Below are 14245 nucleotides of genomic sequence, written 5' to 3' on the forward strand. Positions count from 1 at the left end.
CCTCTCTAGGTGGTCCTCTCCTCTCTAGGTGGTCCTCTCTAGGTGGACCTCTCTAGGTGGTCCTCTCCACCTCTCTAGGTGGTCCTCTCTAGGTGGTCCTCTCTTTCTCTCTAGGTGGACCTCTTTTTCTCTCTAGGTGGTCCTCTCCTCCTCTCTAGGTGGTCCTCTCCTCCTCTCTAGGTGGTCCTCTCTAGGTGGTCCTCTCTAGGTGGTCCTCTCCACCTCTCTAGGTGGTCCTCTCTAGGTGGTCCTCTCTTTCTCTCTAGGTGGTCCTCTCTTTCTCTCTAGGTGGTCCTCTCTTTCTCTCTAGGTGGACCTCTTTTTCTCTCTAGGTGGTCCTCTCCTCCTCTCTAGGTGGTCCTCTCCTCCTCTCTTGGTGGTCCTCTCTAGGTGGTCCTCTCTAGGTGGTCCTCTCTAGGTGGTCCTCTCTCGGTGGTCCTCTCTAGGTGGTCCTCTCCTCCTCTGAAGGTGGTCCTCTCCTATCTAGGTGGTCCTCTCCTATCTAGGTGGTCCTCTCCTATCTAGGTGGTCCTCTCCTCTCTAGGTGGTCCTCTCCTCTCTAGGCGGTCCCCTCCTCCTCTTTAGGTGGTCCTCTCTAGGTGGTCCTCTCTAGGTTGTCCTCTCCACCTCTCTAGGTTGTCCTCTCCACCTCTCTAGGTGGTCCTCTCTTTCTCTCTAGGTGGTCCTCTCTTTCTCTCTAGGTGGTCCTCTCTTTCTCTCCAGGTGGTCCTCTCTTTCTCTCTAGGTGGTCCTCTCCTCCTCTCTAGGTGGTCCTCTCTAGGTGGTCCTCTCTTTCTCTCTAGGTGGTCCTCTCTTTCTCTCTAGGTGGTCCTCTCTTTCTCTCTAGGTGGTACTCTCCTCCTCTCTAGGTGGTCCTCTCCTCCTCTCTAGGTGGTCCTCTCTAGGTTGTCCTCTCCACCTCTCTAGGTGATCCTCTCTTTCTCTCTAGGTGGTCCTCTCTTTCTCTCTAGGTGGTCCTCTCTTTCTCTCTAGGTGGTCCTCTCCTCCTCTCTAGGTGGTCCTCTCTAGGTTGTCCTCTCCACCTCTCTAGGTGATCCTCTCTTTCTCTCTAGGTGGTCCTCTCTTTCTCTCTAGGTGGTCCTCTCTTTCTCTCTAGGTGGTCCTCTCTTTCTCTCTAGGTGGTCCTCTCCTCCTCTCTAGGTGGTCCTCTCTAGGTTGTCCTCTCCACCTCTCTAGGTGGTCCTCTCTTTCTCTCTAGGTGGTCCTCTCTTTCTCTCTAGGTGGTCCTCTCTTTCTCTCTAGGTGGTCCTCTCTTTCTCTCTAGGTGGTCCTCTCTTTCTCTCTAGGTGGTCCTCTCCTTCTCTCTAGGTGGTCCTCTCCTTCTCTCTAGGTGGTCCTCTCCACCTCTCTAGCTGGTCCTCTCCACCTCTCTAGGTGGTCCTCTGTAGGTGGTCCTCTGTAGGTGGTCCTCTCCTCTCTAGGTGGTCCTCTCCTCTCTAGGTGGTCCTCTCCTCTCTAGGTGGTCCTCTCTAGGTGGTCCTCTCTAGGTGGTCCTCTCTAGGTGGTCCTCTGTAAGTGGTCCTCTGTAGGTGGTCCTCTCCTCTCTAGGTGGTCCTCTCCTCTCTAGGTGGTCCTCTCCTCTCTAGGTGGTCCTCTCTAGGTGGACCTCTCTAGGTGGTCCTCTCCACCTCTCTAGGTGGTCCTCTCTAGGTGGTCCTCTCTTTCTCTCTAGGTGGACCTCTTTTTCTCTCTAGGTGGTCCTCTCCTCCTCTCTAGGTGGTCCTCTCCTCCTCTCTAGGTGGTCCTCTCTAGGTGGTCCTCTCTAGGTGGTCCTCTCCACCTCTCTAGGTGGTCCTCTCTAGGTGGTCCTCTCTTTCTCTCTAGGTGGTCCTCTCTTTCTCTCTAGGTGGTCCTCTCTTTCTCTCTAGGTGGACCTCTTTTCTCTCTAGGTGGTCCTCTCCTCCTCTCTAGGTGGTCCTCTCCTCCTCTCTTGGTGGTCCTCTCTAGGTGGTCCTCTCTAGGTGGTCCTCTCTAGGTGGTCCTCTCTCGGTGGTCCTCTCTAGGTGGTCCTCTCCTCCTCTGAAGGTGGTCCTCTCCTATCTAGGTGGTCCTCTCCTATCTAGGTGGTCCTCTCCTATCTAGGTGGTCCTCTCCTATCTAGGTGGTCCTCTCCTATCTAGGTGGTCCTCTCCTATCTAGGTGGTCCTCTCCTATCTAGGTGGTCCTCTCCTCTCTAGGTGGTCCTCTCCTCCTCTTTAGGTGGTCCTCTCTAGGTGGTCCTCTCTAGGTTGTCCTCTCCACCTCTCTAGGTTGTCCTCTCCACCTCTCTAGGTGGTCCTCTCTTTCTCTCTAGGTGGTCCTCTCTTTCTCTCTAGGTGGTCCTCTCTTTCTCTCCAGGTGGTCCTCTCTTTCTCTCTAGGTGGTCCTCTCCTCCTCTCTAGGTGGTCCTCTCTAGGTGGTCCTCTCTTTCTCTCTAGGTGGTCCTCTCTTTCTCTCTAGGTGGTCCTCTCTTTCTCTCTAGGTGGTCCTCTCCTCCTCTCTAGGTGGTCCTCTCCTCCTCTCTAGGTGGTCCTCTCTAGGTTGTCCTCTCCACCTCTCTAGGTGATCCTCTCTTTCTCTCTAGGTGGTCCTCTCTTTCTCTCTAGGTGGTCCTCTCTTTCTCTCTAGGTGGTCCTCTCCTCCTCTCTAGGTGGTCCTCTCTAGGTTGTCCTCTCCACCTCTCTAGGTGATCCTCTCTTTCTCTCTAGGTGGTCCTCTCTTTCTCTCTAGGTGGTCCTCTCTTTCTCTCTAGGTGGTCCTCTCTTTCTCTCTAGGTGGTCCTCTCCTTCTCTCTAGGTGGTCCTCTCCTTCTCTCTAGGTGGTCCTCTCCTTCTCTCTAGGTGGTCCTCTCCTCCTCTCTAGGTGGTCCTCTCCTCCTCTCTAGGTGGTCCTCTCCTCCTCTCTAGGTGGTCCTCTCCTCCTCTCTAGGTGGTCCTCTCCTCCTCTCTAGGTGGTCCTCTCCACCTCTCTAGGTGGTCCTTTCCACCTCTCTAGGTGGTCCTCTCTAGGTGGTCCTCTCCACCTCTCTAGGTGGTCCTCTCTTTCTCTGTAGGTGGTCCTCTCCTCCTATCTAGGTGGTCCTCTCCTCCTATCTAGGTGGTCCTCTCCTCCTATCTAGGTGGTCCTCTCCTCTCTAGGTGGTCCTCTCCTTCTCTCTAGGTGGTCCTCTCCTTCTCTCTAGGTGGTCCTCTCCTCCTCTCTAGGTGGTCCTATCCTCCTCTCTAGGTGGTCCTCTCCTCCTCTCTAGGTGGTCCTCTCCTCCTCTCTAGGTGGTCCTCTCCACCTCTCTAGGTGGTCCTTTCCACCTCTCTAGGTGGTCCTCTCTAGGTGGTCCTCTCCACCTCTCTAGGTGGTCCTCTCCTTCTCTCTAGGTGGTCCTCTCCTTCTCTCTAGGTGGTCCTCTCTTTCTCTGTAGGTGGTCCTCTCCTCCTCTCTAGGTGGTCCTCTCCTCCTCTCTAGGTGGTCCTCTCCTATCTAGGTGGTCCTCTCCTCTCTAGGTGGTCCTCTCCTCTCTAGGTGGTTCTCTCCTCTCTAGGCAGTCCCCTCCTCCTCTTTAGGTGGTCCTCTCTAGGTGGTCCTCTCTAGGTTGTCCTCTCCACCTCTCTAGGTTGTCCTCTCCACCTCTCTAGGTGGTCCTCTCCACCTCTCTAGGTGGTCCTCTCTTTCTCTCTAGGTGGTCCTCTCTTTCTCTCCAGGTGGTCCTCTCTTTCTCTCTAGGTGGTCCTCTCCTCCTCTCTAGGTGGTCCTCTCTAGGTGGTCCTCTCTTTCTCTCTAGGTGGTCCTCTCTTTCTCTCTAGGTGGTCCTCTCTTTCTCTCTAGGTGGTCCTCTCCACCTCTCTAGGTGGTCCTCTCTTTCTCTCTAGGTGGTCCTCTCTTTCTCTCTAGGTGGTCCTCTCTTTCTCTCTAGGTGGTCCTCTCTTTCTCTCTAGGTGGTCCTCTCTTTCTCTCTAGGTGGTCCTCTCTTTCTCTCTAGGTGGTCCTCTCCTCCTCTCTAGGTGGTCCTTTCCACCTCTCTAGGTGGTCCTCTCTAGGTGGTCCTCTCCTTCTCTCTAGGTGGTCCTCTCTTTCTCTGTAGGTGGTCCTCTTCTCCTCTCTAGGTGGTCCTCTCCTCCTCTCTAGGTGGTCCTCTCCTCCACTCTAGGTGGTCCTCTCCTCCACTCTAGGTGGTCCTCTCCTCCTCTCTAGGTGGTCCTCTCCTCCTCTCTAGGTGGTCCTCTCCTCCTCTCTAGGTGGTCCTCTCCTCCACTCTAGGTGGTCCTCTCCTCCACTCTAGGTGGTCCTCTCCTCCACTCTAGGTGGTCCTCTCCTCCGCTCTAGGTGGTCCTCTCTAGGTGGTCCTCTCTAGGTGGTCCTCTCCACCGCTCTAGGTGGTCCTCTCTAGGTGGTCCTCTCCTCCGCTCTAGGTGGTCCTCTCTAGGTGGTCCTCTCTAGGTGGTCCTCTCTAGGTGGTCCTCTCTAGGTGGTCCTCTCTAGGTGGTCCTCTCTAGGTGGTCCTCTCTAGGTGGTCCTCTCTAGGTGGTCCTCTCCTCCTCTCTAGGTGGTCCTCTCCTCCACTCTAGGTGGTCCTCTCCTCCACTCTAGGTGGTCCTCTCCTCCACTCTAGGTGGTCCTCTCCTCCGCTCTAGGTGGTCCTCTCTAGGTGGTCCTCTCTAGGTGGTCCTCTCCACCGCTCTAGGTGGTCCTCTCTAGGTGGTCCTCTCCTCCGCTCTAGGTGGTCCTCTCTAGGTGGTCCTCTCTAGGTGGTCCTCTCTAGGTGGTCCTCTCTAGGTGGTCCTCTCTAGGTGGTCCTCTCCTCCGCTCTAGGTGGTCCTCTCTAGGTGGTCCTCTCTAGGTGGTCCTCTCTAGGTGGTCCTCTCTAGGTGGTCCTCTCCTCCGCTCTAGGTGGTCCTCTCTAGGTGGTCCTCTCTAGGTGGTCCTCTCCACCTCTCTAGGTGGTCCTCTCTAGGTGGTCCTCTCTAGGTGGTCCTCTCTAGGTGGTCCTCTCTAGGTGGTCCTCTCCTCCGCTCTAGGTGGTCCTCTCTAGGTGGTCCTCTCTAGGTGGTCCTCTCTAGGTGGTCCTCTCTAGGTGGTCCTCTCCTCCGCTCTAGGTGGTCCTCTCTAGGTGGTCCTCTCTAGGTGGTCCTCTCTAGGTGGTCCTCTCTAGGTGGTCCTCTCCTCCGCTCTAGGTGGTCCTCTCTAGGTGGTCCTCTCTAGGTGGTCCTCTCCACCTCTCTAGGTGGTCCTCTCTAGGTGGTCCTCTCTAGGTGGTCCTCTCTAGGTGGTCCTCTCTAGGTGGTCCTCTCTAGGTGGTCCTCTCCAGGTGGTCCTCTCTAGGTGGTCCTCTCTAGGTGGTCCTCTCCAGGTTGTCCTCTCTAGGTGGTCCTCTTCTCCTCTCTAGGTGGTCCTCTTCTCCTCTCCAGGTGGTCCTCTCTAGGTGGTCCTCTTCTCCTCTCTAGGTGGTCCTCTCCTCCTCTCTAGGTGGTCCTCTCCTCCACTCTAGGTGGTCCTCTCCTCCTCTCTAGGTGGTCCTCTCCTCCTCTCTAGGTGGTCCTCTCCTCCTCTCTAGGTGGTCCTCTCCTCCACTCTAGGTGGTCCTCTCCTCCACTCTAGGTGGTCCTCTCCTCCACTCTAGGTGGTCCTCTCCTCCACTCTAGGTGGTCCTCTCCTCCGCTCTAGGTGGTCCTCTCTAGGTGGTCCTCTCTAGGTGGTCCTCTCCACCGCTCTAGGTGGTCCTCTCTAGGTGGTCCTCTCCTCCGCTCTAGGTTGTCCTCTCTAGGTGGTCCTCTCTAGGTGGTCCTCTCTAGGTGGTCCTCTCTAGGTGGTCCTCTCTAGGTGGTCCTCTCTAGGTGGTCCTCTCCTCCGCTCTAGGTGGTCCTCTCTAGGTGGTCCTCTCTAGGTGGTCCTCTCTAGGTGGTCCTCTCTAGGTGGTCCTCTCCTCCGCTCTAGGTGGTCCTCTCTAGGTGGTCCTCTCTAGGTGGTCCTCTCCACCTCTCTAGGTGGTCCTCTCTAGGTGGTCCTCTCTAGGTGGTCCTCTCTAGGTGGTCCTCTCTAGGTGGTCCTCTCTAGGTGGTCCTCTCCTCCGCTCTAGGTGGTCCTCTCTAGGTGGTCCTCTCTAGGTGGTCCTCTCCACCTCTCTAGGTGGTCCTCTCTAGGTGGTCCTCTCTAGGTGGTCCTCTCTAGGTGGTCCTCTCTAGGTGGTCCTCTCTAGGTGGTCCTCTCTAGGTGGTCCTCTCCTCCGCTCTAGGTGGTCCTCTCTAGGTGGTCCTCTCTAGGTGGTCCTCTCTAGGTGGTCCTCTCTAGGTGGTCCTCTCCTCCGCTCTAGGTGGTCCTCTCTAGGTGGTCCTCTCTAGGTGGTCCTCTCTAGGTGGTCCTCTCTAGGTGGTCCTCTCTAGGTGGTCCTCTCTAGGTGGTCCTCTCCACCCTGGTGTCTCTGAGGATTGTCCTGATAATCTCTCTACTTCCCTCTTCTCCAGGTGGTCCTCCCCACCTTGGCCTCTTTGAGGATTGCTGTGTTTGAGGAGAATGGGAAGTTCCTGGGACATCGGATCTGTCCTGTGTCAACTATCCGCCCCGGTCAGTACTGTGTACGGTTCTGGATTCAGGCATTCAGACTTATTGTAATCTGTTACCATGGGGATTTACTTGCAATATTTTGTTTTAAAATCAAATTGTATTTATCACATGCGCCGAATGTAGCAGGTGTAGTAGACCTTACAGTGAAATGCTTACTTACAAGCCCTTAACCAACAATGCAGTTTTAAGAAAATGCCTTAAAAAAAGTAATTGCTAAAAATAACAAATGATTAAAGAGCAGCAGGAAATAACAATAGCGGGGCTTTAGACAGGGGGTACCAGTACAGAGTCAATGTGGAGGCTATATACAGGGGGTACCGGTACAGAGTCAATGTGGAGGCTATATACAGGGGGTACCGGTACAGAGTCAATGTGGAGGCTATATACAGGGGGTACCGGTACAGAGTCAATGTGGAGGCTATATACAGGGGGTACCGGTACAGAGTCAATGTGGAGACTATATACAGGGAGCACCGGTCCAGAGTCAATGTGGAGGCTATATACAGGGGGCACCGGTACAGAGTCAATGTGGAGACTATATACAGGGGGTACCGGTACAGAGTCAATGTGGAGGCTATATACAGGGAGCACCGGTCCAGAGTCAATGTGGAGGCTATATACAGGGGGCACCGGTACAGAGTCAGTGTGTCAATGTGCGGGGGCACCGGTGTCGAGGTAATTATGTACATGTAGGTAGAGTTATTAAGGTGGCTATGCATAGATAATAACAGAGAGTAGCAGCAGCGTGGTGGTTGGTGGGGGGGCAATGCAAGTAGCTATTTGATTGGATGTTCAGCAGTCTTATGGCTTGGGGATAGAAGCTGTTTAAGGAGCCTCTTGGACCTAGACTTGGCGCTCCGGTAACGCTTGCCGTGCGGTATCAGAGAGAAACAGTCTATGACCGGGGTGGCTGGAGTCTTTGGCCATATTTAGGGCCTGGTATAGGGGTCCTGGATGGCAGGAAGCTTGGCCCCAGTGATGTACTGGGCCGTACGCACCACCCTCTGTAGTGCCTTGCGGTCGGAGGCCGAGCAGTTGCCATACCAGGCAGTGATGCAGCCCGTCAGGAGGCTCTCGATGGTAAAACTTTTTGAGGATCTGAGGACCCACGCCAAATCTTTTCAGTCCCCTGAGGGGGAATAGGTTTTGTCGTGCCCTCTTCACAATTGTCTTGGTGTGTTTGGGACCATGTTAGTTTGTTGTTGATGTGGACGCCGAGGAACTTGAAGCTCTCAACCTGCTCCACTACAGACCCGTTGATGAGAAAGCGGGCGTGCTCGGTCCTCCTCAATCTATTATCATAATGGTGAATCACCTATACTATGTGATCTGTTGTTTTCTTGGGATCTTTGAACGTGTGTGTGTGTGTGTGTGTGTGTGTGTGTGTGTGTGTGTGTGTGTGTGTGTGTGTGTGTGTGTGTAGGTTACCACTACATCAGCCTGAAGAACGAGATGAATCAACCTCTGATGCTGCCCTCCCTCCTGGTCTACACCGAGGCTCAAGACTACGTTCCTAATGAACACCAGGGTAAGAAAATACACTACCCATAACCCTCTAGGACTAAACTACCCATAACCCTTTAGGACTAACCTAACCATAACCCTCTAGGACTAAACTACCCATAACCCTTTAGGACTAAACTACCCATAACCCTTTAGAACTAACCTAACCCTTTAGGACTAAACTACCCATAACCCTTTAGGACTAAACTACCCATAACCCTCTAGGACTAACCTAACCCTTTAGGACTAAACTACCCATAACCCTTTAGGACTAAACTACCCATAACCCTTTAGGACTAAACTACCCATAACCCCCTAGGACTAAACTACCCATAACCCTTTAGGACTAAACTACCCATAACCCTCTAGGACTAAACTACCCATAACCCTCTAGGACTAAACTACCCATAACCCTCTAGGACTAAACTACCCATAACCCTCTAGGACTAAACTACCCATAACCCTCTAGGACTAAACTACCCATAACCCTCTAGGACTAAACTACCCATAACCCTTTAGGACTAAACTACCCATAACCCTTTAGGACTAAACTACACATAACCCTTTAGGACTAAACTACCCATAACCCTCTAGGACTAAACTACCCATAACCCTCTAGGACTAAACTACCCATAACCCTCTAGGACTAAACTACCCATAACCCTCTAGGACTAAACTACCCATAACCCTCTAGGACTAAACTACCCATAACCCTCTAGGACTAAACTACCCATAACCCTTTAGGACTAAACTACCCATAACCCTTTAGGACTAAACTACACATAACCCTTTAGGACTAAACTACCCATAACCCCCTAGGACTAAACTACCCATAACCCTTTAGGACTAAACTACCCATAACCCTCTAGGACTAAACTACCCATAACCCTCTAGGACTAAACTACCCATAACCCCCTAGGACTAAACTACCCATAACCCTTTAGTACTAACCTAACCATAACCCTTTAGGACTAACCTAACCATAACCCGTTAGGACTAAACTACCCATAACCCTTTAGGACTAAACTACCCATAACCTCCCGAGACCGCACTACCCATAACCTCCCGAGACCGCACTACCCATAACCTCCCGGGACCGCACTACCCATAACCTCCCGGGACCGCACTACCCATAACCTCCCGGGACCGCACTACCCATAACCTCCTGGGACCACACTGCCCATAACCTCCTGGGACCCCACTACCCATAACCTCCTGAGACCGCACTACCCATAACCTCCTGGGACCACACTACCCATAACCTCCCGGGACCCCACTACCCATAACCTCCCGGGACCACGCTACCCATAACCTCCCGGGACCCCGCTACCCATAACCTCCCGGGACCACACTACCCATAACCTCCCGGGACCCCGCTACCCATAACCTCCCGGGACCCCGCTACCCATAACCTCCCGGGACCCCGCTACCCATAACCTCCCGGGACCCCGCTACCCATAACCCTCCCGGGACCCCGCTACCCATAACCCTCCCGGGACCCCGCTACCCATAACCCTCCCGGGACCCCGCTACCCATAACCTCCCGGGACCCCGCTACCCATAAACCTCCCGGGACCCCGCTACCCATAACCCTCCCGGGACCCCGCTACCCATAACCCTCCCGGGACCCCGCTACCCATAATCCTCCCGGGACAACGCTACCCACAATCCCCCGGGATCCGCTACCCACAATCCCCGGGGACCGCACTACCCACAATCCCCGGGGACCGCACTATCCATAACCTCCTGAGACCACACTACCCATAATCCCCTGGGATTAACACCAAGGATGTATTCATTACGACGATTTGGTTGCAAAAAAATATTTTCTGTTACAGAACGTTTTGGAGCGGAAAGAGTTTTTATTGGAAAAATTCGTTCCATTTGGTAATGAAACGGTGATCAGTTAGCAGTTTCTGTTGGAAAATGTAATAAATACGCCCCAGTTATGGAAAATACTACACATTACTGGGAGAACTAGTTCACGTTAGCTGAACGCTGACATCACCTACTAAGGAAATTACTTTGATGACATAATTTCCTGCACTTAAAATGCAACAACAAATGTGTGTGTGTTTGTGTACCAGGCACATTGCTCCTTGTGTGTTACAGAGTATGCAGAAGCATTGACCAACCTCATGAAACGTGTGTTATAGAGTATGCAGAAGCATTGACCAACCTCATGAAACGTGTGTTACAGAGTATGCAGAAGCATTGACCAACCTCATGAAACGTGTGTTACAGAGTATGCAGAAGCATTGACCAACCCCATGAAACATTACAGTCTCCTGGTCCAGAGAGACAGACAGCTGGCGTCTCTAATGGAGGACAACAGTGAGGTGAGGACACAGACACTCACACACTGACAGGCAGAGAGAGAGACAGCTAGCTGCTTTCACGAAGGCCAGCAGTAAGAGGAGGAGACTGATGGAATCTGTCCATTCACACCATTACTATGAACACCAGACACCACTACCTAAGTTACAAGTTAGAGGTCACCCAGATTTCCAAAAGTTTGGTTTCCTTATCAAGTAAGCGGTCTAGGAATAAGGCTAGACCACCATCCATTATAATGCTTAGGTTATGTTGTCCTGGTTAACCGTGTGTGTATGTGTGTGTGTGTGTGTGTGTGTGTGTGTGTGTGTGTGTGTGTATAGAGGGTTTTTGAGCAGCCAAAAGAGGGAGGGCCGGATTTGGAAGGTGACGCCCCTCTTGTGAAGATCCCCTCCCCCTCCATCCCGTCCCCGCCCCCGTCGATGACATCGTTGACCTCACCAGCTCACCTGGTCCAGGTAGGGCTACGTTGTTACAGAGGAGGCGTTACGAGGACGGAAAGGTATCAACCCCATCAGACGGATACCGTTCCATTGATTCCATTCCAGCTATTACGATGAGCAGGTTCTGCTAGGTCTCCGCCCACCTAGGTCTCCGCCCACCTAGGTCTCCGCCCACCTAGGTCTCCGCCCACCTAGGTCTCCGCCCACCTAGGTCTCCGCCCGCCTAGGTCTCCGCCCACCAGCCACTTCAATTCAATGTCTCTTCAGACATTCTTTCCCCTCACAATTATTTCCCCTTACCGTGCTGTGTGATATACATACTAGTTACCGTGCTGTGTGATATACATACTAGTCATGTTACCGTGCTGTGTGATATACATACTAGTCATGTTACCGTGCTGTGTGATATACATACTAGTCATGTTACCGTGCTGTGTGATATACATACTAGTCATGTTACCGTGCTGTGTGATATACATACTAGTTACCGTGCTGTGTGATATACATACTAGTCATGTTACCGTGCTGTGTGATATACATACTAGTCATGTTACCGTGCTGTGTGATATACATACTAGTTACCGTGCTGTGTGATATACATACTAGTTACTGTGCTGTGTGATATACATACTAGTTACCGTGCTGTGTGATATACATACTAATCATGTTACCGTGCTGTGTGATATACATACTAGTCATGTTACCGTGCTGTGTGATATACATACTAGTCATGTTACCGTGCTGTGTGATATACATACTAGTCATGTTACCGTGCTGTGTGATATACATACTAGTCATGTTACCGTGCTGTGTGAAATACATACTAGTCATGTTACCGTGCTGTGTGATATACATACTAGTCATGTTACCGTGCTGTGTGATATACATACTAGTTACCGTGCTGTGTGATATACATACTAGTTACCGTGCTGTGTGATATACATACTAGTCATGTTACCGTGCTGTGTGATATACATACTAGTCATGTTACCGTGCTGTGTGATATACATACTAGTTACCGTGCTGTGTGATATACATACTAGTTACTGTGCTGTGTGATATACATACTAGTTACCGTGCTGTGTGATATACATACTAGTTACCGTGCTGTGTGATATACATACTAGTTACCGTGCTGTGTGATATACATACTAGTTACCGTGCTGTGTGATATACATACTAGTCATGTTACCGTGCTGTGTGATATACATACTAGTTACCGTGCTGTGTGATATACATACTAGTTACCGTGCTGTGTGATATACATACTAGTTACCGTGCTGTGTGATATACATACTAGTTACCGTGCTGTGTGATATACATACTAGTTACCGTGCTGTGTGATATACATACTAGTTACCGTGCTGTGTGATATACATACTAGTTACCGTGCTGTGTGATATACATACTAGTTACCGTGCTGTGTGATATACATACTAGTCATGTTACCGTGCTGTGTGATATACATACTAGTTACCGTGCTGTGTGATATACATACTAGTTACCGTGCTGTGTGATATACATACTAGTTACCGTGCTGTGTGATATACATACTAGTCATGTTACCGTGCTGTGTGATATACATACTAGTTACCGTGCTGTGTGATATACATACTAGTCATGTTACCGTGCTGTGTGATATACATACTAGTTACTGTGCTGTGTGATATACATACTAGTTATGTTACCGTGCTGTGTGATATACATACTAGTCATGTTACCGTGCTGTGTGATATACATACTAGTCATGTTACCGTGCTGTGTGATATACATACTAGTCATGTTACCGTGCTGTGTGATATACATACTAGTCATGTTACCGTGCTGTGTGATATACATACTAGTCATGTTACCGTGCTGTGTGATATACATACTAGTCATGTTACCGTGCTGTGTGATATACATACTAGTTATGTTACCGTGCTGTGTGATATACATACTAGTCATGTTACCGTGCTGTGTGATATACATACTAGTCATGTTACCGTGCTGTGTGATATACATACTAGTCATGTTACCGTGCTGTGTGATATACATACTAGTTACCGTGCTGTGTGATATACATACTAGTCATGTTACCGTGCTGTGTGATATACATACTAGTTACCGTGCTGTGTGATATACATACTAGTTACCGTGCTGTGTGATATACATACTAGTTACCGTGCTGTGTGCTATACATACTAGTCATGTTACCGTGCTGTGTGATATACATACTAGTTACCGTGCTGTGTGATATACATACTAGTTACCGTGCTGTGTGATATACATACTAGTTACCGTGCTGTGTGATATACATACTAGTCATGTTACCGTGCTGTGTGATATGCATACTAGTTACTGTGCTGTGTGATATACATACTAGTCATGTTACCGTGCTGTGTGATATACATACTAGTCATGTTACCGTGCTGTGTGATATACATACTAGTCATGTTACCGTGCTGTGTGATATACATACTAGTCATGTTACCGTGCTGTGTGATATACATACTAGTCATGTTACCGTGCTGTGTGATATACATACTAGTTACTGTGCTGTGTGATATACATACTAGTTACCGTGCTGTGTGATATACATACTAGTTACCGTGCTGTGTGATGAACATACTAGTCATGTTACCGTGCTGTGTGATATACATACTAGTTACCGTGCTGTGTGATGAACATACTAGTCATGTTACCGTGCTGTGTGATATACATACTAGTCATGTTACCGTGCTGTGTGGTGAACATACTAGTTACTGTGCTGTGTGATATACATACTAGTTACTGTGCTGTGTGATATACATACTAGTTACTGTGCTGTGTGATATACATACTAGTCATGTTACCGTGCTGTGTGATATACATACTAGTCATGTTACTGTGCTGTGTGATACATACTAGTTACCGTGCTGTGTGATATACATACTAGTTACCGTGCTGTGTGATAAACATACTAGTTACCGTGCTGTGTGATATACATACTAGTTACCGTGCTGTGTGATATACATACTAGTTACTGTGCTGTGTGATATACATACTAGTCATGTTACCGTGCTGTGTGATATACATACTAGTTACCGTGCTGTGTGATATACATACTAGTTACCGTGCTGTGTGATATACATACTAGTCATGTTACCGTGCTGTGTGATATACATACCAGTCATGTTACCGTGCTGTGTGATATACATACTAGTTACCGTGCTGTGTGATATACATACTAGTTACTGTGCTGTGTGATATACATACTAGTTGCTGTGCTGTGTGATATACATACTAGTCATGTTACCGTGCTGTGTGATATACATACTAGTTACCGTGCTGTGTGATATACATACTAGTTACCGTGCTGTGTGATATACATACTAGTCATGTTACCGTGCTGTGTGATATACATACTAGTCATGTTACCGTGCTGTGTGATA

General features: G+C 50.2%; 1 protein-coding gene across 1 annotated transcript in view; it reads left to right on the forward strand.

Moving 5' to 3' along the window:
* LOC135510249 (1-phosphatidylinositol 4,5-bisphosphate phosphodiesterase beta-3-like) overlaps positions 1–14245 on the forward strand; it is a 137507-nt gene that overhangs the window by 111100 nt on the left and 12162 nt on the right. Inside the window, 5 exon segments of the mRNA XM_064931049.1 lie at positions 6453–6552; positions 7976–8080; positions 10300–10394; positions 10713–10779; positions 10782–10847. Coding sequence (XP_064787121.1) covers positions 6453–6552; positions 7976–8080; positions 10300–10394; positions 10713–10779; positions 10782–10847 — 433 coding nt within the window.

Source organism: Oncorhynchus masou, chromosome 23 (assembly GCF_036934945.1).
Source record: "Oncorhynchus masou masou isolate Uvic2021 chromosome 23, UVic_Omas_1.1, whole genome shotgun sequence".
Classification (NCBI taxonomy): domain Eukaryota; kingdom Metazoa; phylum Chordata; class Actinopteri; order Salmoniformes; family Salmonidae; genus Oncorhynchus; species Oncorhynchus masou.